Consider the following 26947-nt stretch of genomic DNA (forward strand, 5'->3'; position numbering starts at 1 on the left):
TTGTGCCCCTTTTCCCCTTTATTCATCAGGCCAGTTTAAACCTAGGGTGCTTTCCATTGTGCTATTTCAGCAGCAATTAAAAGTTCGTTCTTTAAAATGTAGATAAATTTGTGTAAATTTATCTTCTTTTTAAAAGATTTATATATTTGAGAGAGGGAGAGAGAGGAAGAGAGAGAGAGAGAGAGAGAGAGAGAGAGCATGCGTGGGGGGAGGGACAGAGGGAGAGAATCTTCAAGTAGACTCCCAGGTGAGCACAGAGCCCTTCACAGGACTGGATCCCACAACTCATGAGATGATGATCAAGAGTTGAACACTCAACCAACGGAGTCACCCAGGCACCCTGGTGTACGTTTATTTTCTAAAGCATAATGCACAGAGTGACTCTTCTCTGGGAGGAAACCTAATTATTCACTGTATTTAAAATTCAGTATAATACTTAGCCATATATTTGAAGTCTTCCACAGTCTGATCCCTACTTTCCTGCTTTTTGTTCCTGTACTCTACTCCCCGTATCTTACACTTCAATTACATTATTGCTTTTTGTTAGTTCTTGATCGATACTGGGTTTTCCACATGTACACTGCTCTCATGTTGTCCTTCGTTGTTGGCTTCATATATCATAAACCTGTCCATATTTTCATCTTTTAATAATACCTTTACCGATTTTCTTAAAATGATGTACTCTTTCCTCATTTGAACCCTATAGCATTTCCTGGTTTTTCTATGGCATTTTTCTTATTGAATTCTGTATTATTTACATTTGTTGGTCAGGCTGTCCATCTAACTACCCATCCATCCCTATGTACCTGCCTCTAGCCTAGAAACTTCAAAAATGTAGGTACATGATTTTCTCTCTGATCATTTTCCTCAAGCACATGCATGTACTCAGAGAAGGAAATCAATAAAATTTTTGAATGAATGGGTGGATGAATGTGTTTTGCTCATTTTTTTAGTGCTTGTTTTCCTTTATATATTGTTTCTTATATTGAAAAAAAAATTAGGGAGGGATCCCTGGTGGCTTAGCGGTTTAGCGCCTGCCTTCGGCCCAGGGTGTGATCCTGGAGTCCCGGGGTTGAGTCCCACATTGGGCTTCCCGCATGGAGCCTGCTTCTCCCTCTGCCTGTGTCTCTACCCCTCTCTCTCTCTCTTTCTCATGAATGAATAAATAAAAAAAAATCTTTTTAAAAAAAGAAAAAATATGGCTTAGTGGAAAGAAAAAAAGATTTGGAATCTGGTTGAGCTAGATTTAGATCCTAGATAGCTGACTTGGCAGATATGTGACTTTGGACAAACTGTGTAACTCTCTGAGCTCCTACTTTCTCATCTACAAAATGAAGACAATAATAACTAGTTTTTACTGTGACATGTGAATGAGACTTTATGTGAAAGACTTTGGCAAAGATGAGGAATCCGTAGAAGTTTTATTGTTTTCTTTTTTAAAGATTTTATTTATTCAGGAGAGACTCAGAGAGAGAGGCAGAGACACAGGCAGAGAGAGAAGCAGGCCCCATGGAAGGAGCCCGATATGGGACTTGATCCTGGGACTCCAGGATCATGCCCTGGGCCAAAGACAGACGCTCAACCGCTGAGCCACCCAGGCTTCCCAAGTTTTATTTTTTCATCAGTCCTTTTTCACACTCATTTTCCTTTCTTTTCTGTATTCTCATGTATTAAATAAATTTCCTGTACAACTCAGTTGTTAAATCACATTTTGTTCGAATGTTATTTGCTTTTTGCTTCTGTGTATCTCATTTCCCCAGCTAAATATCAAAATCTTTGTGAGAAGGAGCAGTTCTTATGTTCACAACAGCAGTTAAGGTTAGGCTCTGCATGGAGAATCACATAACAAATACTCATTGAATGAATGAGTTCCACCTTTGTGCTTTGTTGTCATTCTTTCCATTCACTGGCTTCTATATTGGCTGTGTCTCCACCTCTACCTCTGTTTGGCCGCTTTTCCTTTGTTGTTACCAGATTCCCTCAGATGCCCACTCTCATGTTCACCATGACCTTTCTTCCTAAACTCTACTGTAGATAGTTCTAAATCTTTCTTTCTCCAGATTTCCAACACTAGAGCACCTCTTGTCAGCAGGATCAGAAAAAAGTGCAATAGAGTTTGTTGGATTCAACCCGTAAAACCAAATATATCTCATAAGCTTTGGTCTCTTTCAACACTTGTCTAGTCTCTCCTTTTCTTGGGGGTTAGAGGGTAGTGTGTATCCAATGGATTGTCTTGATAAGAAGGGACATAAATTTAGAGATAGGAGCAGTAACTTAATTGTCTTTAAGGATTGGTTAGGAATTCCAGTTATTTATTTCTAATTCTTTGTTTGAACTTAGAGACATAATAAAAAATTAGGCATTCCTGATGCCTTCCTGATAGGGATGGAAGATACTGGATGTGAAATTAACATGGAGACAAATCTAGTCCTTATTTGTGGTCTTGGTTTAATTTTTTTTTTTTCAGCACAAATCTATTTAATGGAGATGGGTGGCAGCATGTTCCACTATGATTAATTAGTCCAGGGGCCTGTCAACACTAAGCAGAGAGGAAGCCACCATCATTCTTTCAGGAGTAGCCTCCATTGGTGGCTGCAATGTGAGGGGACACTATGGATCCCTGGATGCTGTGGATAGTCTCGACTGCTTCTTAGGGTTGATCCAGCGTCTGATGTTAGCTCGAGAAGTGATGGAAGGTGGTGGAGGAGAGGGTAAAAGTTCTCCAGAGAATTGGGTCTTGATGATTCCATGGATATCCTGGGTGGTCTCCTGGTGTAAAATTATCTCACTTTTGTTCTGGAATGTCCCTATGTGGTGGTTGTACAAGGCTGCTAAGCGGAAATCCAGGTCATCCTTTGGTATCTCAGAAGCAAAAAAATAAATATCCTGCCTCATGGAGGTGATTGTGGGAGTTGAGCTGAGCTGACTCCAGGGTTCCTGTTGCTGAGCAAGGTGAGTTGGGTGCTTATATGGCAGTTTCTTGGAAGCCCAGAGTTTCCCCAGGTAGGAATCATTGTTTTCCAACGTAGGGTGCTGGTAAGGGTCTCGGGTGAAAGGCATGGTAAAAGGCAGAGTGAGACGCTGGTATGAGGGATGGAAAGCCCGTGCAGCCGCACACCTGGTCTTGGCTTAATTATACTTGATGACATAAACGTGTGATTTTGTAAGGCAAAGGCATTACAACAGAGTGACAAATGTGGTGAATTTATGTTAGCATAACATTCTCTTATTATTGTATCCTACTTGGTCTAGAAATCACCTTTGCATTGAGGTTTTCTTGGTCAGACCATGCTATTTTGTTAACCTTACCTTTGCCTCATTTCTATGGAGTTTTTTCATTGTAACTTCAAATAATCTAGGTAGTTTGCAGGAGTATGGAAGTCGGTACACATGAAAGTGTCTGGACGGTTGTATTTTGTCTTGTTGTGGAATGTTCAGTTACTCTCATCACTGATGTTTTTAAGTCCTGGGAGGAGCAATAAGAAGCACCTCTTCCCTTTGCACAAGTTTTAAATAAATACGTACATACATACATGCATACATACATACATAAAACAGAAATGAAGCTTATGGAGACCAAAATATTACCTCTGTTCTGAAAGACTTTGTCCCAGAGAAGGTGGCTTATATCTTGCAGGCAAGAGAACTCCTGCATACTAAAATCCACAATTAAGTGGGCTTCTTCAGACTCAGGCAATACTGTTCTGACATACCTCCCCTGGAGGAGCAGAACAGAAATTGGGGATGCTCTCCAGGAGACACCTGATCTCTAGAGAAAAGGTGCTAAGCCACACACAACAATTTTCTTCTTCCAAAATCATCAATCAAGTAAGTCACTTCTCCCCTGGAAGTAGAGGCAAGTTAGGAATGACGTAACTGATGGAGCATTCCCTACCTAAAAGGAAACAACCTGGACTAGGGAATAGACATTTCCCCCGACCAGTGTTAATCCTCTTATGATAATCTGATGATTAGGAAAAATGGCATGATCAGTTATAATGGATTTATCCCAATGTATTTAATACAAGGAACATTTGGGATTTTAGTTAATGCTTGGTACTTAACAGCTATCTAAAAATATTTTTTGTCCATATATTTGTTGTGCAACCTAGGATGGGACCTTGTTACACATTGGCAATTTTACAAATAGGACACTGGTCCCCAACGTGCCCCTGCAGTAGGTATCACTGTTTTATTTATGTGTTAATGATAAACCATAGTAGCATCTAGCCTGTTACAATATCAGTATTCTTCCCCACTAACACATCATAAGTTATTACTTCCCCCAGGCACTAGCAAATAACTATTTCTAAAAGTGTACAAGAGACTAATTCAAATGAGATTACATTTGAAATGACTTTCCTACTAATCTTTCTGAAGTTGCTGGTTTGCATCCTTGATTAAATAAAAACTCATAATTTTTCTGTCATAATTTCAAGTTCATATACTATAAAAATAGCCAATTTAATTTTCCATAGTCATGTAACTGCATTAAGGACACACAGTTCTTTGAATTAAAAGAATTGAGAAATATACTAATATGCTATCCACAGATTTTTCATGCTTTCATCACAGAAAAGGAAATGTCAGTAATATTCACCAGTGATTAAGTCATAGAGAGATACAGTTGTGATGTTTAGGATGGGAAAACAATTTACACTATATAAATATTAAATATTAAATTATAGGAATCTGGGGCACCTGGGTGGCTCAGTTGGTTAAGCATCTGACTCTTGATTTCAGCTCAAGTCATGATCTCAGAGTCGTGAGATTGAACCTCATATCAGGTTCTGTGCCGGGTGTGAAGCCTGCTTTAGATTGTTTCTCTCCTTCTGCTCCTCCCCCTACCCACCATCTCAAATAAATAAATAAATGCCATTGAAGTTTAGGATAATGGCTCTTATGTTATTCTTTAATGAAGCATTTATAATACAGCCTAGAAGACCATGACACTAAGTGTCTTTTATTTGTTTATTTATTTGTATTTATTTTTAAGGATTTTATTTATTTGAGAGAGAGAGAGAGAGAGAGAGAGAGAGAGATTGTGCACGTGCATCAGTGGGGGAAGGGGCAAAGGGAGAGGTAGAAGCAGGCTCCCCCTGAACAGGGAGCCCAACACCAGGCTGGATCCCAGGATCTCAGGATCATGACCTGAGCCAAAGGCAGATGCTTAACTGACTGAGCCACCCAGGTGCCCTATAAATGTCTTTTAAATAAGAACTAAATGAAATAGTGGATTTGGTAAGAGTAAGATTTCAAGAAAAAATGGTACTGTGGATTCTAATGGGTTGCATATTTTTATCTCTTTTCTGTAAATGCAGTTTGTTGGCTCTCCAGAGTGTGGTGTGGTTCCTTATTTGTTTTGCTTGTTTATTCTTTCTATATCTGAGATATGTTATAAATTTAAGTAAATTAAAATTCAGAAACAATATTGCTTGCATGCTTACAGATCAAAGAACTCTAACATCTGAATTTCTGTTATTCATTTAGTTTGCATAGACACCAATCTTCTAAAATAACTCCTGTATCTATTGTTTTATCAGTGACACAGGTGTCAAAACTCTGACTAAAATGATAGAAAATATGGTGAAAAATATGACACGTTATGTGAATTATAGTAGAGATCAAATAAAATATCATTAGTGACATTTACTACACAAAGGTTGCCCTTTGAAATTATTCAATTATTTCAAGGCTTTCATGCTATGAAAGGTAATTTTCACAAAGGTTCTTTTGCTCTGTCATCATAATGTCAAACATTTTAAGGTAAGCTAAGTATTTATATTATAAATATTTAACTTTTGTTTCTATTTTGTGGTCTCTGATCTTTCCTCATACAATCATATATCATGCTGGATTTTGTTATTTCCATGACTCAAATTCTAAACTGGCTCCTATTGGCCTTTAGAATAATTATAGAGCCTAGAGTTACTTACTGCTATTTAAACAAATTATACCAAAATTCAGAGGCTTAAAATAAGAATAAGTATTTGTGATCTCACACGGTTTTTCTGGATGAGGTATTTGGGAGCAGCTTAGGTAGTTCTGCATTGGGATCTCTGATGAGGTTAATGTCAGTATATCAGGTAGGACTACAGTCATGTGAAGAGTTGATTGGAAGGTTCTCCTCTATCAAGATGGCTCTCTCAAATGGGATTACAAGTTGGTACTAGTTGTTCACTGGAGCCCTCAATTCCTCACCATGTAGATGTTTCCATAGGGAAACTTCATTGCCCCATGACCATGACAGCTGATTTCCCCCAGAGTGAGCAATTCAAGAGAGAGACCAAGGTGGAAATTGCAATGCCTTTCACAACCTGGCCTTGAAAATCATTCATTGTCACTTCAACTATATTTTATTGGTCACATAGACCAGTTGTAATTCAGTGTGGAAGAACATTACGCATGGGATGACTAGCAAGAGATGAGATTCAGTGGGGACCATCTTGGAGGTTGGCTACCATACTTTATAAATGCTTGTTTTGGTTAAAAGTATTGAGTTGAGTTAGAGGGCCATGTTTATCTGTATAACTCAGTGTCACTGTTTCTTGGCACACCTGTAATTTCTACCTCCTTTAAAATCTCAAACACTTGCTTCTTGTGGTCCTCAGGGGAATATCATATAGACTGATGAAGTAATCTGTTACATTCTGTTGTAGAACCCTCTTTTGATGTCCACTGCCACTGTTGGTGGGGGAGGGTACTATTTAAGGCTCGTGTCTCATCACTGCTACAGTTTCAGAATTTCACCTACTTTCACCTTATGCCAATGGTAAGGTTTTCCAGTGCCTCTGAATTTTTAAATTCCTAACCTGCTAAAATAATAATTATATGAAATCATTTCTATTTCAGCTTTGTACTTATTTTCACCTAAAGGTGGAAGAAAATCTTTTTTGTACCTTTGAATTTTATATTTTATTCTAAATATCCAAAGGGTATGTTCCTATGTCTTGTAGGGCTCAAGACCTGGATCCATGGGCTCAGCTTCATTATAATATATACCGTCTTGTGCTTTAGATACAAAATTGTTTTGCCTATTTTATTTTATACCCAGCCAAAATACCTCAAGAAAATAAATTATTGAAAATATTGGAAACTTTTTCTTTCAATTCATCTGTACTGTCTGAATCCCAACTTTAGGCTCAAACCAGCTACTTGCAACATATGCATAACACTGCACATGTTAAATACATGTATCCCCAGTACTTTTAGTAGCTATGTAAATAATAGATGTTGAAAAGTTACTGAAGTTAGAAAATTGTCAACTTACAGACTCATCAAATGTATGTTTATAAAGATATATCTAAGACTTGGTTTCATATATGTTAGATTTATTCAATACAAGCACATCAAGAAACCTTTGCTACTTCAGTGGAATAATTCAGTTCAAAATTGGCAGTGTGACGTTCTTACCAAAACTCAGTAGAAGCACTCAGGGCACTTTAGTCTTTAAACATCTACTGGCACATTTACTGACATTTACTTTCATTTATGGATAATTGTTTTTTTTCCAACAGTTTTACATAAGGAGCTATGTATTCAGCTGTCTTTGAGCACTCTATTCTGTACTTTTTTCCCCACTTCCAGTTGGATTGTTTCTTCTAAACTATATGAGTGTCTCATATATGAATTCAGGAACTGCAGTGTTTAAATTGTTCTGAGAAATATTTTCATAAACTATGAAATTCAGGGATCCCTGGGTGGCTCAGCAGTTTAGCTCCTGCCTTCAGCCCAGAGCGTGATCCTGGAGTCCCAGGGTCAAGTCCCACATCAGGCTCCCTGCATGGAGCCTGCTTCTTCCTCTGCCTGTGTTTCTGCTCTCTCTCTCTCTCTCTCTCTCTGTGTCTCTCATGAATGAATAAATAAAATCTTTTTAAAAAAATCTATAAAATTCAGGTTAACAAAAAATATAAATCACATCTGCATTTCAGGTTCAGATTAACATAATTCTAGTACCTTTTATTGCCTTCCTTTTTCTTCATTACTCAAAGATTTGTCTGCTTATAAAATATTGTTTTACTTTGTTTATAGTCTATTTTATTTTTGCCTTCAGTGTAAATAATTTTTTTTTGCTCTTATCATCTTTCTTCTGCATTCTGTCTTTACTTTTTTGTTCTTTTTCTTCTTACATTCAATATTTCTTTATATTCAGACTTTCTTTTATAGTAGAAATGGAAGTAGCAAGCAATTGAAGATTTAAGTTTCCCACTTTATACTGCTTCTGTTACATTCCACATGTTTTCTATATATTGTATTGATAATCATTTAATTCTAAATATTTCTCTCAATTAAGATTTTTGTTTTATGCATGAATTATTTTGAAATATGTTTTCAAATTTCTGAGATGTGAGATATAAAAATCATTTAACTTTTTTATTAATTGCTAATCGATTGCACTGTTTTTAGGAAATAATGATATGTGAGATATCTAAACTTCGAACTTTGCTGAGATTTGTTTTGTGATGTAGTCCATGTTTGATTTTTAAAGTTTTTAATCTATGTTAGAAAACAATATGTACTCTTTAATTGTTGCATACAGGCTTAAATATAATAAGTCCATGAAATCAAGTTGGTTTTCTTTTAAGATCTTTATTTTTAAGTAATCTCTATACCCAGTGTGGTGCTCAAATTTACAATCTTGAGCTCAAGAGTTACATGCTTCTCCAACTGAGCCAGCCAGGCACCCCATTAAATCAATTGTTAATTGTATTATTGAAATACTCTATTATTTATTAACTTTATTTTTGTCTACATGACCAGTCAGTAAGTGAGATCTTGAAATCTCATGCTATGATTATGGATTTCTTTATTTCTCTCTATAGTTTTATTAGACTGCCTTTTATACCTTAAATTTTTTTAAAGATCTTATTTTATTTTATTTATTTTTTTCTTTCTATCCTTTGACCTACTTTTGTCATAAACTTAAATTCCACGTGTTTCAAATCTTAAAAGATAATATTATTGTTATTTTAATTTTAAATAATTTTATGGAGGCATAATTGACATACTGCACGTTTAGCTGTATAGTTTTATAAACTTTGACATACATATCCATTTGTGAAACTGTTGCCACAATCAAAATAAAAGTTTTTTCATGAGTTTTGGTGATTCATTTCTCCCATCCCTCCACACCTTTAGGTGACTCTTCTGTTTAGTTTGCAGTTTCTAGAAATTTATATAAATGGAATCACATAGTCTGTACATATATAACTGCTATTAAATCTATAGTTATTAGTTCAGTTAATATTTTTCAGATTTAGATATTTCAGTTGATTTTCAAAATAGTTTCCAGTTCTTTGGTAAAATCCATAATCTTTTCATCTATTTTCTGGAGCATATTGATTATAGTTACTTTGACTTTGTGTCTTACAACTCCAATATGCACATCATTAATGAGTCTGTTTATATTGTCTCTTGATTTTCAGTAATTTTTCTTGTCTTGTTTCCTTGTGCCCCTATTTTTTTTTAAACTTGAATATCAGAGATGATATGTGAAGAACTTTAGAAGTTCATGATAATCTTCTTAGGGAAAATGTAATTTTCTCCTGGTAAGCAGATAGAAACTGGGTATCTGGCTTTTCTCGGGTTGATCTGTTTCTAATTTGTCCTTACTTCTATGGTATAGTTCCTCATGTGTCACAACTGACACCCTAGACTTTGCTCAGAGTTCTTCTACTTTGGTGTTTCCTGAGTATCATGAGACTGCTAAAATCTATGCTTAGTGTTTTGCTTTTTTCAGCTGTTCCTTACTGGTTTTTACCTCTCACCTACATGGTTTAGGTATCAGCAAATGCTCTGTGGGAAATTGTATTAGATGTTTGGGTTCACTTTTTGGGTTTCCCTTCTTCTGATATTTTGATACCTCATGTCCTGGTTGCACTGGGAGCCCTGAATTTCAGTTTCTGTCTCCCTGACCCCTGAGACTGCCTCAAACTCAAGGCCACATGCGGTCCCTATGTCCTACACTGAAAATCACATCTTCCAAGGAGAAGAAACAGCTCATTTAAATTCATTTTTCTTCTTCCAGGGATCTTGACCCTTTAAATCTTGGCTGCCTTGTTTGCTCTTTGATGCCTTCAAGCAGTTGCCTTCATTATGATGGACATTTGCACTAGGAACATAATTCTAAGTTGATAGTACTTTTTAGCACCGTTTTATGACTTCTTTGCTACTATTCGGAAGTATTCGAGCAGGATAAATGTTGTTCCTTTGAAGTAACCTAACTTTGCTGTCTGTTTTTAAGATCTTTTCTTTATCTTTTAACAAAAGTGAAGCGTAGGAACACCTGGGTGACTCAGTGCTTGAGCGTCTGCCTTTGGCTCAGGTCGTGATCCAGGGTTCCTGGGATGGAGTCTTACATCAGGCTCCCCACAGGGAGCCTGCTTCTCCCTCTGCCTATGCCTATGCCTCTTTCTCTGTGTCTGTCATGAATAAATAAATTTTTAAAATCTTTTTTAAAAAGTGAGGCCTACAGTTACTCCAGCTTACTTCCTGGAGAGAGAGTTTCCTGATTTCAATGTAGGAGTTTAAAACATTAGGCAGAGGCTGGGGTCTCTGTGAGTTGAGGATGCAGAGTTGGGTGTGGGGGGCTGCTGAGACAGAACTCTCAGGGCAGGTACTGGATAGGAGAGCAGAGCACAGAGAAGTAATTTTAGAGACCAGCAGATGCCCCTTCGGTTCAAGTGAGGCATGATCAGCACATGCATGTAAGGGAACCACCACAGGGAGGGAAAGAACTACTCAAAAGGAGCTTGGGAAAAAGTCCTTGGGACCTTTTTGGCACAGGCCCTGGGATCCTTTGTGTGCCTGTCGTGTATGCATATATTTTTACATATATAAGAATATATATATATAATATATAATATATAATATATATGTATATACACATATATAACATATATACATACTTGAATATACTGTATCTTATTATTTTGAACAAGCTTATGTTAGATCAGTTAAAAGTAAGAGAAAAAAAGCTTTTATTTTACCTTCACTTATCTCATCTTTGATATTTGTCTTTTCTTATGTAGTTCTGAGTTTCTGAACTATATTATTTCCTTTTTTCTAAAGAACTTATTTTAACTTTTTTTTTAATTTAATGTTTCCTTTTTAGATGGATTAATAGAATGCTGAACTTAAATGATAACTTATTTTAAAAGTATATGATTGTTTTCAAAGCTGATATCAATATAATGATGAAGACATGAAAATTTATTAATAGTAGTGATTATATTAATTTTTAAGAATAGGAAGCTGTATTTTTTATCCTGTTGCCCATTTTGAAATACAACATTGTGGTAAAAACTACAAGTTCTAACATTTCAGAACATATTTTTTAAATTTTTACTTTTTTGATGGGTTTTGATCTTAAAAGTACTGCTTAGGGTTATTTCACCTGTACAAATCTGGAAGATATAGAATAAATTGATTTTATTAAAATTATAGAATCATGATAATATTATATGTATATATATGATATAAATCATATATGTATAATTTATATGCAGAAATTAAGTATGCTGCTAAATTTTATTTTGGGCTACAAGCTAAGATGTAATGTTAATTTAGTATTTTTTTTATTCAGTGGCTATTTTTTCCTTAACAGGAAAACCAGTAGATAATAAATGAATAATTTCCTTTTGGGATCATACTTTTTTCTCTTGAGCAGTAACAAGCAATTTAAGTCAGTTAATCCTAAGAATAGTCTAATGGAAAAAGCCATATTATTATAGTAAAATATTTCAACTCCCTCAATAAAATGGAGGGTTTATTACTGTTTTTTCTGTGGAGAATTATTTATATCAACATGTGTTTATTTAGTAGATATGTATTTTACTAAAAGTTTGTAATATATACACTTTTGAAATTGACATTACACTCTAGGTCTGAAAACAGCATTGTTTATGCTGAGTATCTAACTGTAGTCTTATTTTTTTGTTCTTTTTTATAACCTTTTTTATTTTTATTTTTTTAATAATAAATTTATTTTTTATTGGTGTTCAATTTGCCAACATAGAGAATAACACCTAGTGCTCATCCCGTCAAGTGCCCACCTCAGTGCCTGCCACCCATTCACCCCCACCCCCCACCCACCTCCCCTTCTACCACCCCTAGTTCGTTTCCCAGAGTTAGGAGTCTTCCATGTTCTGTCTCCCTTTCTGATATTTCCTACCCATTTCTTCTTCCTTCCCCTCTATTCCCTATCACTATTATTTATATTCCCCAAATGAATGAGACCATATAATGTTTGTCCTTCTCTGATTGACTTATTTCACTCAGCATAATACCCTCCAGTTCCATCCACGTTGAAGCAAATGGTGGGTATTTGTCATTTCTAATGGCTGAGTAATATTCCATTGTATACATAAACCACATCTTCTTTATCCATTCATCTTTCGTTGGACACCGAGGCTCCTTCCACAGTTTGGCTATCGTGGCCATTGCTGCTAGAAACATCGGGGTGCAGGTGTCCCAGTGTTTCACTGCATCTGTATCTTTGGGGTAAATCCCCAGCAGTGCAATTGCTGGGTCGTAGGGCAGATCTATTTTTAACTCTTTGAGGAACCTCCACACAGTTTTCCAGAGTGGCTACACCATTTCACATTCCCACCAACAGTGCAAGAGGGTTCCCTTTTCTCTGCATCCTCTCCAACATTTGTGGTTTTCCTGCCTTGTTAATTTTGCCCATTCTCGCTGGTGTGAGGTGGTATCTCATTGTGGTTTTGATTTGTATTTCCCTGATGGCAAGTGATGCAGAGCATTTTCTCATGTGTATGTTGGCCATGTCTATGTCTTCCTCTGTGAGATTTCTCTTCATGTCTTTTGCCCATTTCATGATTGGATTGTTTGTTTCTTTGGTGTTGAGTTTAAGAAGTTCTTTCTAGATCTTGGAAACTAGCCCTTTATCTGATACGTCATTTGCAAATATCTTCTCCCATTCTGTAGGTTGTCTTTTAGTTTTGTTGACTGTATCCTTTGCTGTGCAAAAGCTTCTTATCTTGATGAAGTCCCAATAGTTCATTTTTTAGAACCTTTTTAAAATTACATATTGTAATACATATTTGTAGTATTATACGGGATTATATTTCATTTCTCAATATTTGGTTTTCTGTCAAATTCAGTGAATAGCAAACATTTTATGTGTAAGCTCCTACTCCTCATGTGAAGAAAAACCATCTATTCAATGTTTTTTTAAATTCTCTTTGTACACTGAAATAACAAGACTTGATCTGAATATTAATTGAATGGTGCCCTTAGAGTACAAAAGTTTTATGATCTTGCACTTTTTATAATGCTACATGTGTCTAACTAGAACATCCTTTTTCCCTAATGATATTCTAATGTGTTTTGTTAGATAATTTTCTTTTTTGATATCCCATCCTGGGATTGCTTTATTTTAGTTATTTTTATTCTGTTGCCATTTTTCAATTAGTAAATCTCAAAAAAAATCATATCATGTCATGTCCTTATAAACTAGAAATTAACACAAATTACTCATGAATACTTCATATAACTTTAGTCTGATTGGAAGTGAAGTTCAATTGATATTGAAATGCTCTGATCCAATTTCTTTATCCTTTATTGTTTCATTCTAGACATAAAAAATAGGAATTACATTATTGTCAAGTGTTCTCATATAAAGTGTTAAATATTAACTTGGCTTTTAAAGAATCTTATCAGTGTGTTACTTTAGCTTTATTTTTTAGATTAGAAAGGCAAACAATGACAGATAAAACACAAGGAGGAACATTTCCTCTTTTTCCCTCAATAGGTATTTCTCTTTTTAACTTAAAGGATTTTGAGTTAGTGGACTACAGTAATTTCTCACTGACTAAACAAATCCTAGAACCCTAGAGTTGGATGAGATCTTAAAAGTCATGTAATTCAACCCTTTAAACTGGCTAGTGGCCAGTCCTCTTATCTGCACTGAAGGGAACTTATTACTTCCTGAAAGAGTACATCCTATAAACTCGCTCTATGACTCTAATATATGAAATATTTGACAATGAAGATAACTACCTAGAAGAGATTGTCTCTGACCTCCATTTTAAGGCCCACAGAAAATGCAGGAGTTAGTCAAGAGATGGAGAAGGAAGAGTATCCAGGCAGAGGGTTCAGCCTAAGCATAAGAAGCTGAAATCTGTTTGATGGAACTAGAGTGGAGGGTAGGCGGTGGTGAGAAGAGAGATAACTTGGATCAAATCAAGCAGTGCCTTCTGTACCACCTGAAGGAGCTTGAGTTACAGTGGGGGAATGGTGATCATTGATTTTAAGTGAAGGAACAGTGTGACCACATTTGTATTTCAGTTAGATCTCTTAGCTGTATAGATGTTGGATTTGGAATGGAAAAGGTGCGAGTGAGGAAGGCCAGTTAGCTTGTTGTAATATTCCTATGGAGATACAATGAGAACTCAAATTATGAGAGAAGAGTATGGTATGTAAGGTCATAAAATAATGTGACTGTTGATCGAAATGATAGGTATGCAGAAAAAAAGATCAAGAATGAAATCTACCTTAAGTTATGTTGACAATAATAAGATGGCAAAGTCAGAAGGAGGAATGGATTTAGGGATAGGAAGGTTCAGGTTGGAGATAGGGGTGGAAATTTGGAATACTGAGTTTGAATTTGTATACAGAGTTTGAATTTCTACTGTGTAGAACATTCAGGAGGAGAGTGAAGAACTCTTTCAGTGTGAAGCTTGGGAGGAAAAGTTTGTGCTGGAGATACTGAATATTAAACCCACAACAGTGGATGAGATCATGTGGTGATTTGAGAAAGGGAAACCCTGAGGACAGACCATGGGAAACATCATAATTTATGGGACAAGTAGAAGAAGAGATGCCTTAAAAAGTGACTGGGAATAATCGGGAAAGTAAAAAAAAGAACAAAGGGTATTTGGTGGTAGAGAATCCAAGGTAGTGTCAAAAATGGCAAGAGTGAACTGCTATGTAGGATGCAACTGAGATGTCCTGTTAATTAAAGGGCAATATATTTCTAGTGGATTTGGCAATGTAGAAGTCGTTAACATTTGCCAGAACAATTTCAGTAGAATGTTTGCATTGCAAGTAAGATCCAGGGAGAGTGAGCATGATGCATGTTACTCTTTCTTGAAATCTGGACACAAAGGAAGAAGAATGGGTGGTAGTTCAAGGACACAAAGCCAAGAAAGCACTGCTTTTAGGATGACTTAAGAGGCTTAAGAGGTAGAGAAGAGAACCAGGAGAGAGAGAGATTGGAAATACAAAGGAGAGAAAGGAAGGCTGATGAAGCAAGGCCCCAAGAGAGGGGTAGATATGGTTTTAAGAAAGCACAGGTGGGTCCTTTTGTGGGATGAGCACTACTTCCCTGAGAAACAATGGAAGGAAGTGGGGAGAGATAAGCGGATGCATGTAAGTGGGCTGAAAGTTGAAGGAAATCATGTTTGGTGGCAGCAGTACTTCCTTGTCGTTGGGCCAAGGTCCTATTCTGAGAGCGAAAGAGGCTTAGTAGGAACTTTGAGGTAAAGTTTGAGATGGATGGTGAGGAGAATGGAAAAGAGGTTGACAAGTACAAGGAAAACAATTAATGTACACGGTTGTGGTGGCTGCTGAAGTTGAGGATCATGATTATGTAGTGGCTTCTTAATCTACTCGTGTAACTTTTTTTCACCATAGTTTACTAGGACCAGAGAAAGCAAACTATGGTGCTGAATTAAAGTTGGGATTTTGCAGGGCAAGCATAAGGCAAGTATGGTGTGCACAGGAAATGAGGGTGTTGAGGAAAAGAAAGTTTGATAAGGAAACAGAAGTTTCATGATGAATAGGAAATAGAACTCAGGAGGCGGCTAATAGATGGGGAGAAAATAAGGAGGAGCTGAAGGTCAAGGAACTGATGGGTTCCACATGGCACAGAGGGTGGGTATAATTGCCAGAGCTCCAAAGACATAGGATTTTAGACATAGTGGAATATTTTTTTGTTCATTTGTACACTGTTGCTCTATATTGTATTGTGTCCCTTTGTTGTTTAACAGTTGGACAAATATTTATCTAAGACATGCTACGTGCCAGTGCCATGGCGATACTAGCAGGGAAGAAGACAAATATGTTCCTCGCTGTGTTACAGTTTGTGGATGGGTGTGGCACACACAAGTAGACAATAAATTATACAAAGTCTTGGGCCTTAGGTGTTCTGGGGTTGAGCTGTGTGAGTGATGGCATCATTGCCAGCAAGATGTATGTTCCCCCATGTTTTACTTACAGAATTTTTCTTTTGGAAACTGTGTGCCCTTTCTTGTGGGCAGGTCTTAATTTTCCTTCTAGGATCTGTCCATCAGCATTTAATTTGATGCAGATATTTTACCATTATTTCTACTGAATACTAGGGATATAAAGAAAGACCAGGAAGTAAAGAGTCCATGTGGGCCATTTTAAAACCCCTTTTATTTTCCTTCTCTGGGCCTTTGATCCATTGGTCTTCTTGTATCTGGTAGGGTAAAAGTAGTTTCAGTAATTAAAATCTCCAAAATATACAATGGGTGCATCCCAATTGAATTTCTCACCCATATAAAGCTCACAACATGGCAGGTACCTTTGTTCTAAGCAGCGATTCAAGGACTCAGGGATCTTCCATCTTATGGTTCTGCTGTTTTCAACAATGTTTGCCATTCTTGATTTACATTTATAGATCAGTGTAGTGCTAGGTAGTTAATTTAGTCTGGCTCTAGGAGTGTCACGTGTGACATAGGCTTAGCTTCTCATTGCTCTTCGTAACTGTGTCAGTGGTAATTGGTTCAGGACCCAAACAAGGTCAGTGAGAGTGAACCACATACCTTTCTTTAGAAATAGTGGAGCAAAAGCATTATGTTTTTCCTCTCTGGAAAAAAACGAAGGCACATGACTCAGGATTGCTAGAATCATCTTGGGTCTACAGAGGGGGTACGTGTGAACATGTTGGAGGAGCTGGCTATGATGGTGCCTCACCTTGAAGAAATCAAGCTGGGAAATGGAGATAAATCAAGCCTTGGTTATATTATTTGAGTGCTGGATCAAGCCTTGCTTGAAGTCATTTCATTTCTTTAGTTAAGCTAAATGTACATTATTTTCTGAACATATATGTTAAGGAGAAAATTAATTGCTTTTTTTTTTTTTTTTTTTAGGGAACAAACATGATGCTTAGAAAATGAGAAGCCAATAAAGACTCGTATAATTTAAGCTGGTTTTTAGTGTTTTTTTCTTCTCTTCCCTGGAAAGCCAGGACCGAAGGAGTTTGAAGGAAGGAGGGAAGGATGGGAAGATGCAGGAAGGAAGGAGGAGGAAGGAAGGCAAGGGGAATGAAGGGGGAAGGGAAGGGAAGGGAAGGGGGGAAGGAATGGAATAAGGGAAGGGAAGTTCCTTTCCTTTCCTTGAATCGGGCCTTCAAGGTACTGGCTCCGTAAATTCCTTCCCGTTCCCATTCCGTCCTTCCCTTCCCTTCACGTTCTTGCCTTCCTTTCCGTTCTTTCTTCTTTTCCTTTCCTTTCCTTTCCTTTCTTTTTTCCTCTCCTTCCTGTCCTTCCTGTCCTTCCTTCCTTCCTTCCTTCCTTCCTTCCTTCCTTCCTTCCTTCCTTCCCCTTCCTCCTTTCTCTGTTATTTGCAACAGAGAACATTCTTACTGGTATGTGGAATGCCTGCTATTCCAACTTTGACCACTTTTTTGACTTCAGCAAATTAAAAGTTTTTAAATAGCTGTAGATTACATTTTTTCTTACATATGTATCCATTAAGTACACTCATGGATACATTATGTATATGGTGGGCCACATCATATGTAGGAGATTTGGGGGCAGGAGACTTAATAGATAGTGGTATTAATTTCAGTTTGAAGTCCTCTTGAGGAAAGTGCCACCTTCATTTGTTCTTTTATATTTCTTGGCCGGGGTCTTATGTGTAATCCCGTAGTTTTTCCTCTATATTATGTAAATCTTGCCCTGATTCCTGCTTACCAAGGTGGGCAGAGAGTACAATACTGGTAATTTTTCACCTTACCTTTTTTATCACTAAAGTTTAGAATAGTCCCAAGGCTGCAGGGGTCCTGGAAACAGATCCTTGTATTTACCTGTATCCTGTATTTACCTGTTCCCTTCTTCTACTGCTGCTTGGGTGATGGTCTTTGGCCACCTCTTTGGCTCTGTTCTATGGTTTAAGACATTGTTGGTTTGCAACCTTGAGGATTTCTCAAAATCTGACACTGGCTCCCATACATGGAGGGCAAGGAGAGTCTGAAGAAAGCAGCAGAGACCTCCCAATTGGGAGGTGGCAGTTTTAATAAGCAAAAGAACATTTACGAGGCTTGCCTTCGGTGGCCACAAGATGGATAGATCTCGGCGCTTGCCCTCCGCAATCTTAAAAATTCATATAGAGGCCTTAACTGAGTTCAGGCACTTAGACCATCTGGGCAGTTTCAACAACTCATTGCTCTCTCAAGGCTGCGTCGTTAAAAACAGCTCCCACTGTGGGAATGGTGGTAGAATGAATGTTCCAATGACAGGGGAAAGGGATCAGGAGCCTCGGATTGCCTAAGTTTGGCTGAGGGTCACCTGGTGATTTTGTTCTCTCGAAGACCTCCTCTAGCAGTTGGCTGGGTCCTACCCAGGTTGTTGTGTTCCTAATGGAGGTTGGTGGCAGCCCTACTGGGCTTACACCCTTGGGGCTAGCTGAGTCTCCTTACCTGACTTTCAACGCCATGACTCTTGATACTTTGGCTTTTACCAGCATCCAGGAAATCAAATTCAAGTGATGTTCTGCTCCCTTAGAGGCCTAAATCTTTGGATCTTCCATGAACCTAGAAGCACTCCCTCCATTGAATCCCTTGCTTTAACAAATTCCCAGAAGTAGGGCTACTCCCATGTCTTATGTGGAAACACAGACACTTCTACTTCTCTTCCTCTGAGATTGTTTATTTCTTTGTCAAGGCCTCCTTGTGAGAACCACACTTGAACAAAAGGTACCCAGAACTCAGGATAAAAGTCTTGGTTGTAAGGTAGAAAGGAAATATTCCTTTTTCTTTAGCTGATGAGAACACAGCAGTCAAAATCCCCCCTACCCCAAAACCAAGTTTCTCCATAGTTCTCCCTATTATATTTGTCTCTTTTTATTTTCCATTACATATGTGGGTATTCGTATATTTTAAAATATGCTTTTAGATCATTAATCTTGTTAGAATTTTATGACATCTTACTGGCCTTAAACCTACTGTATTTCCAGGAAAGACTGAGGTTTTAGGGTATTTTGGTTGACTTTAACTGGATTCATAACAGCCAATCCCTGTGTCCTCCAACACATATACAGGCATGTGTACCAACTTAATACTTCTGCTTGTTCTTAGATTCATTTTCCAATTATCTTGACCATATCATAGGTGATGGTCCATATAGTCCCAGACAAATTTTATTAAAATAAATATACACTATATTTACAAATATGTCTATATGAGTAAAATAAATATCACTTATGACCTTATCAGAATGTACTCACCTTCTTAGTGATGCCTTTTACTATTGTTGGCTTATAACGGCTGTCTTCAGTTATTTACTGCAACTCCTCTAAAGGAAAAGTGTTATAAAATTCTGAATTCTGTGACCTACAGAAAAGGTGGCACATAATTTATTACCCAAACCAGTACACCTAAGAAAGGAAGGGGGCATTATTAATAATTATGTCAGAACAACAGTTATAAGCCAGGATTGTCCCAGGCAAACCAAATGTATGGTCGTACTGCAGGGCAAAGACAGCACATTTTCATGTGACATCTTTAGGCAACACTGAGGTTCTTGATTTTGATTGGCTTGCATGAGAAGTCACTCATGACAGCAGCCAGTTGATGGAAATCCATGTATATGTGTTTCTAGCAACAAGATGGACACTCAGTAAGTTAACCTTGAAGTAACTTATGGGTAATTTTTATAATGAGATTTGACTCAACATTTGAGCCACACCAAGTCCTGTCCTTCATATATTGCAGCACTTTTATTATGCGTTGCAAGTGAATTTCAAGCCATGTTAGCCTGCCATTTTGTTCTAATGACTCTAATGACTGAAATTAGTGCCAGACAATGAGCTTGGCAATGACAGCATAAATGGTACTGTCACATTTCCTTTTTTACTAACTTTGTGTTATTTCAGCTAGTGTACAGTTAATCTACTACATTTTATTTGCAAAGCACTCTTCAATTGCCAGCATTATGATTTGACTTTTAAAGTATATCCATTAGTAATTTTTTTGACATATGCATATGTTAAGAAGGAAATTCACATTTAAATTTTCAAGGAACTCTAATTGCTGGTCTTTGCTGTTCTTAGGTATAAACTGCTGAATTAAATTAATCTTAGCTTGAAGTTGAAAGAGTTTGTAGCAAAGGGAACTTTGAACATAGAGAGCCCATGAGTCCAAAATAAGATCCCATTTTTATTAATCACTGAAATAATGATGGACTTCAAACACCTTCCTGCCTTGCCCTCCACTGGATTTCTAGTACCTAGAACCATGACTGACATGTAATTAAACATGTTCAATATTTTGTTCAACGACTGAATAATATTCTTCACAGTTTGTTTATGATATTTATGGAATGAGATTTTTTTACTCTCAAGCATTCTTTGCTTAATATCTATTTATCATATTCCTGACAATGTATTGTGTGGAGATTTGCAGATCTCTGGCTTTCCATAACTATTGATTCAATTAATCAGCAAGTTCTGTGACGTTGTAATTTGCTCTGCTAGTTTCGTTTGCTTCAATAGATAGTTTTCCACATTCTTCATTTTGTTGTCAGTAACGTTCCTCCTGATTTTCAGATTTGCCCTTTGCTTATCTTGCGCAGGCCAAGAAACCAGATGATGTAACCAGATCTCCATTTTTTTTTTTTTTTTTTGCTCTACTTAAAGTGTTGGCTAAGGTAATGTTTCTGGTTTCCAAATGAAACCTAAAGTGCTATTTTAATAAAAGTGGAGTACAAGAAAATCTTGTAATTAAATCTTAAGAGATTTCTTCCTATCCTCAGTAACCTACATGAGCGCTACTGTCTATCCCTAGAGAGACAATTTCCAGGTGGAAATATGTCTATATTTTTCATAACTTTTGACGTATCATGAATAAAAAGGGTATATTTTCTCTAGTGAGAAAATCTGTTATGAGATTTCAGGCCTACTCTCTTTTAATTGTAGTTCATATATGTGTATCATCTCCCTTATCATCATTTAGATAACTTTCTCAGGAATGGAAATAAGCATACTAGACAAAGTTGATCTTAGGAGAAGCCAGGGTGACCTATGTTCATTTTTTTTCTTACTCTCAAGGTTTGTCATCTTTCTCACCTTTCAGGACAGTGATGTTCTCATTTTTCTCCTCTGCCGTAAATCAAGAAATGTTTCTGCATTAATTCTGATATTAGTACTGTTTACTTTGGTATTCACCTATACACCTTTTCCTTCCTTGAAATATTTGCATTTTAACGTTCTTTCTAATTTTAGCATTTAGCAATTCCTAAATGGAATTTTAGGCATCAAGGTGGAAGTAAACTTTTGCTGGGAGCCGCACCAAGCTCCATAACACCTGTGCATGCTGCCCTCTCCTCCCCTGACCCCTGCCCTTCGACTCCTACATCTGTGCATAGGTCTATGTGCAGGTGTGAATGTTCTAGCTACTAGTGAGACTGTGTCATCTGTATCTGATGACAGAAACTATATTTTTCCTTTTTAAATTTTCATGTACCTTCAACAATTGGATCTTTGTATTAGTGAATTCTGCCTTGGTTTTGTTGTCTGGTCAGCCCTGGGAGTGGGTCTATGGAAGCAAAAGGAAATTCTGTGGAACTTAACATCCCTACCATTTGCCTGAAGTAGATTCAGTATACAAGGAGCCGAAGACACGTTTGTGCAATAGAAAACAGCAGGTGGCTGTGCTCTAATTCCTCTTGTTTTCAGGGCAGCCTAATGAACTATTTCTGAACTATCCTGGAGTCTCATGTTAGTATTGTTGGCTCCAGGGTGATATGGGGGCTGTCTTGGACTTCATCCATGATCACTTATTGACAAAAGACCAGAAAGGATATTTTTTTTTTCCAGAAAGGTATTAATAGAGTAGTTTGACCCATAAGGCAATTCTATGGCAAAGACTTCAGAATATAGTGAGATAAGAGAGATTCAGTAAACGAAAACAAAGATATATGAATTGTTAAGTCGTGATGGATACTGATTTCTAATAATATCTTATATTGCAGGTCAGTTGCTCCGGTTAAAAATGTTTCGAGAGGATCATGGGTCATGGATGACAATGTTCTTCAGCACAATTCTGTTTCTCTTCATATTTTCTCATATCTACAACACGATTCTTCTAATGGATGGGAACATGGGGTAGGTTATCTTTCCCCTTTCTACTGTGGTGAGTGTTATGTTTGAAACTCGTAAAAATTCAAAGAGAATTTTTTAGTTTGTAGTAGTCGAAATCTTCACAAATATTCTGTTAATAAAGATAATCTGTGCATTTTTCTTACATAAGACGTTTGGAGTCTTTTCTCCAAGGAGCTTATAGCATTCCACAATCCTTACCTTGTGTTCCTTCTACTTGAGGACTTCTCTGTGGGGTAGTTTGAGGGCAGGTGACAATTTCAGGATAGTCACAGAGAGTATGAGAATCAGGAAATCTTACTGACGTTTATACTCACATTTAGTAAAGCTGGGCGTAGATGAAGGTCTTCAGATTTGCAATTCCATGCTCTGCAAGGCCTGATTAAATAAAAGTGTTTGATACTCGTGGCATTTTTTTTTTTTTAACTCTCTTGATAGTTCCAACAGAGAGACCTTTGTTATATATGGGTCATTTTAAAAGTGGGCCACCCTGTATTAAATCCAGAATTGTGATCTATACTTATCAAATCACCGATCAAATCACCGTGGCATGAAGACGTGCTAACAAGGAGATTGTAAATTTTTTTTCTTTTGTTACTTTCTCCAATTCTTGGTTTGCTGCTAGTAACTTTTAAGAACAGAATATAAGGAGAATGGTTTAGCTTACAGCAATAAGAATTAGGTTAGTGACAAGAACAAACCATTTTAGATACTGTTGTGCACTGAAATAGTTCCTAAGGAAGGTTTTCATCTATTCTCCCCAATAGATTGGAAAACTAGGTAATATTGTTTTCTTCTAAATGTAGGCAAGGCAAGATTGTCTGAGTTCTGGAGTGCAATTGTTTTGATGTTATGTATAGATTTTAGCCAGCGCTGCTCCCTGCTGAGAGGGATAGCTCAATTAAAGTTTTATTGTTTTTCCTCACCATTAAAGAAAATGAATAATAAAGGGAGAAATTCAGGCAGGTGATATTTAGATCAACTGTTCAGGCTTTAAGAAGTAATGGAAATGCGTTGTTTGTGATTATTTCTTGGGTTTCAAATAATGCCATTCACTGGGTCTCTTTTTATTTTTTATTTATTTTATTTTTTATTTTATTTTATTTTATTTTTTTCACTGGGTCTCTTTTTATTTATTTATTTATTTATTTATTTATTTATTTATTTATTTATTTATTTATTTATTTTTAATTTTTATTTATTTATGGGTCTCTTTTTAAATGGTGGAGTTAGACTCTAACCGAGGCTAGTCAGGACAAGCCTCAGCCTTAGTGCAGCACCTGTAATGATGGAAGGGGGTGTGGTGCTCTTAGAATCACCCAACACAGGTGGAAGTGTGTCAGAGACGTGTTGTGTACTGTCAGTACTGGGACTAGAAGGGGAAAGGGGATTTTTTTTAAGTTCTTGCTGAAAACAGTACATTAAAGTTGTATATAAAATATATAGTCTCTGCTTGGAAGTTGACTTCTCTTTTTTTTATTTTTAAAATTTTTTTATTTTAGGGAGGTCTTTGCTAACCATAAGTACTTATTCTGAGGAAAGAAGCAGATTTAAGAGTAATAAATTAAATGCAATGCTAGATAATCCTTGGCACACTGTGAAGCACTCAATAGCTGATAATAAAACCAGTCTGACGGAGAGGTAACAGTTATTAAGCACCCAGTACCAGTACTCAGTTAAACCTCTCAATGACCCTGCACAGTAGGTATATTTATTATGTCCGTTTTACAGATTAGGAAACTGGGGACCAGAGATGTTTTTTGTCACCTGTCTAAAGTTGCATTATAATTCAGTCTCGACTTTAGACAAACAAGGGGGAGTCGAGCTATTAAGTGGTGAATTCTGGTAATACATCCTACTCTCAGGCTGGCACAGAGTTGATTGCTGGTTGATTCTGTTACTCAATCACTAAGTCAATTAGTTTTTCTTTGTATTTTTCTCTTTCAAGCTGAGTTTGAAAATTGAAAGAAGTAGGAGGTATACGCAGGAAATAGAATTTATGTGTGTCTGTCTTAACTAAAATCAAAAGTGATTCTTTTTCACTTTCGGACTAAATACAGTATTCCATATTCTCACTAACTCTTGAACTCTTCACCAATATGCCTCATTCTTGTTCAGAAGGATCTTTTCCTGAAAGGACATTTTAATGGTGTCACTTTTTAATGTTTTTTTGAAATCCAAAGCAAGGATTTGGACAAATGGTTTAGTTCTACTAATAAAACAAATTATCATGTAGAAAAGACATATTACCAACTTTAATGATGCATGCCATTTGAACTAGTGAGTACTGTAAGGGAGGCATGTAAATTTGGAGGAAAATCAGGTTTTAGGGAAATGAATACAACTATGCTTTTGGGGTTCTCGAGGAGACATCATGTTATCTGAAGCATTGCCTCATCGCTTTGTAAGGCAAGGAGTGATGGAGTCAGAGGCTGTGGGAAGAATAATAGGCATATGGATATCACGACTAATTTTATGTCAGAGGATTGCTGGTAATGGAGGGGAATCCTGGGTTCTTTACAATGATTTTGATCGGCATCGAGGATTCCAATTTGTCCTGGTTTGTGGCTTCCTTAGGATTTTGAAGAGGATTTCCTAGAGTAATTTGCTATTTTCCTTTTTTCCCCAATTTTAGGATTGGTTGTAAATTTAGGTTCAGCCAGAGTCCTTTGATCTCTCCTTCATTCTCTAACAAAAAGCCTAGGTTTATCTGACGGAACCTCAAGAGTTTTAGCCAGAACTGACTTGGTAAGAGTCAAGTTGCTTGCTCCTGGTCTTCTCATTGGAGTCAGTTCCCTAAAGTGTGCGCTAGCTATATGGCATTAGCCATCTCTGGGGAGAGAGGCAGTCGGATGGAGAGGGAAAGAGGTGGGTTAGCTGACTGAGCTAAAAGGGACCAAGGCTCAGACACTCCATATTTCCTACCACTGTGGGGAAGGTCTCCCCACCTTTGATTCTCTTTATAGCCCCTCTAACCCACACACCACCAAAATGCTGCTATCTTTGTAACTTCTTTTATCTGTTGAATCACCAAGGTGAAAGTAAATTTATCTTTCCATAAAGGTTTGAGGTTGTAGGTCAGGATTCTGCTGCAGGAAGGCTCTGATCCTTGGTAGAGTTTTACATTCTAGACATTTTATGAGCAACTTCTTTTTTACACGGTGGCAATGCAGGTAGGCTGTCCTACTACAAAATCCTTAGAGATACTGGAAAATGTAACCTGATAGAGTCTGCACAGCTCTGCATAGCTGAGCTTACCCAAAGGGCAAAAAAAGGAAGAAGGATCTGAAAAAGCAGTAAGCCTACGTAGTGATGCTCAGAGGTGGTGATATAGGGGTATATGAGTCTAACCCTCATGCCAGGACCAGAGATAAGGATCTGGGCTCATTTTAGGTGAGAAATTGAAGCAGACACTCCCACCTTCAATGTTTCTGCAAAGTGCTGCAGAGAAGGATGGACTGGAAAACATATAGCTGCCAGCACAAGCAGCGTCTGGGAGGTTTGTCTGACTTAGGCTGCGCTTTGGGTGGAAAACAAATCTTCTGGGAAATTCATAACCACAGTTGTGGTTTTATGGTTTTAATATACATTCTCTTTGGGATTTTAGAACCTCACCAGAGGGATCCCTGGGTGGCGCAGCGGTTTGGCGCCTGCCTTTGGCCCAGGGCGCGATCCTGGAGACCCGGGATCGAATCCCACATCAGGCTCCCGGTGCATGGAGCCTGCTTCTCCCTCTGCCTGTGTCTCTGCCTCTCTCTCTCTCTCTCTCTCTGTGACTATCATAAATAAATAAAAATTAAAAAAAAAAAACAACAAACAATAGAACCTCACCAGATCCCCGGCCATTCTTTTTTCTGTTTCAGGTTTCTGCTTTTCTCTGGAACTCCCCTAACCCCCATTTCTAGAATTCTGGAACTCCAGAATTCCAGAAAGCTTCCAGATCTAGTTCATAATACAGAGCAGTTTAGTTCTCTTTCATCTCTCTTTTTGTCTACTTTGATTTATCTGAGACTTTTTCTTAACCAAAATCACATTAATGCCTTTTGTAGTCAAAAGACCCAATACTCCAAGGAGAATGTTGCTGCCTTGGAATCCTGAAGGGGCTGCTGCCACAGCATTTTGGTTTTGTTTATTTAGTTCTAATTTTTTTTAAGGTTTCATTTATTTATTTATTTATTTATTTGAGAGAGACAGAGAGCCTGTGTGCAAGGGGGAGGGGCTGAGGGGGAGGGAGAGAGAATCCCAAGCAGAATCCAGGCTCTTGTGGCCCCGATGACATGGGGCTCAATCTCACAACCCTGAGATCAGGACCTGAGCTGAAATCAGGAGTTAGGCCCTTAACCAACAGAACCACCCAGGCACCCCGGTTTTGTGTTGTTTTTAATGTAGTAAACTGTCCTTTTTCCTTTTACTCAACTGATGTTTATTTTTTTTTTTATTTTTTTTATTTTTTATTTTTTTCAACTGATGTTTAATGAACTGTCTCTCTTTTTTTTTTTTAAGATTTTATTTATTCATGAGAGACAGAGAGAGAGAGAGAGAGAGAGAGAGGCAGAGACACAGGCAGAGGGAGAATCAGGCTCCA

At 37.3% G+C, this 26947-nt stretch overlaps 2 protein-coding genes and 1 long non-coding RNA gene across 11 annotated transcripts in view; 1 reads left to right on the plus strand and 2 right to left on the minus strand.

Moving 5' to 3' along the window:
* TMEM117 (transmembrane protein 117) overlaps window positions 1-26947 on the plus strand; it is a 462108-nt gene that overhangs the window by 66561 nt on the left and 368600 nt on the right. For 3 of the 4 annotated variants that reach the window (XM_038577402.1, XM_038577406.1, XM_038577405.1), the window contains one exon: window positions 22236-22368. In XM_038577402.1, coding sequence (XP_038433330.1) covers window positions 22236-22368 — 133 coding nt within the window. Of the gene's footprint in view, window positions 1-6656; window positions 6773-22235; window positions 22369-26947 lie in introns of those variants that run through there. The other variant, XM_038577404.1, reaches the window with a different exon arrangement.
* LOC119866336 (protein C1orf194-like) lies at window positions 1644-4021 on the minus strand. Its single transcript, XM_038577407.1, has one exon. The coding sequence runs from the start codon at window positions 3058-3060 to the stop codon at window positions 2611-2613; it is 450 nt and encodes a 149-aa protein (XP_038433335.1). The 5' UTR covers window positions 3061-4021; the 3' UTR covers window positions 1644-2610.
* LOC102155686 lies at window positions 13475-26290 on the minus strand. Of its 6 annotated transcripts, none has more exons than XR_005380062.1 (6): window positions 26194-26266; window positions 22680-22740; window positions 19492-19559; window positions 16568-16974; window positions 16238-16462; window positions 13475-13591 (listed from the first exon to the last, which is right to left on the minus strand). It is a non-coding gene; the product is annotated as an uncharacterized LOC102155686 (long non-coding RNA). The 6 variants fall into 6 exon arrangements; XR_005380060.1 differs by having other exon boundaries at window positions 19492-19597; window positions 26194-26245; XR_005380064.1 differs by having other exon boundaries at window positions 16568-16852; window positions 19492-19597; window positions 26194-26244.

The sequence above is a fragment of the Canis lupus genome, chromosome 27 (assembly GCF_011100685.1).
Source record: "Canis lupus familiaris isolate Mischka breed German Shepherd chromosome 27, alternate assembly UU_Cfam_GSD_1.0, whole genome shotgun sequence".
Lineage (NCBI taxonomy): Eukaryota > Metazoa > Chordata > Mammalia > Carnivora > Canidae > Canis > Canis lupus.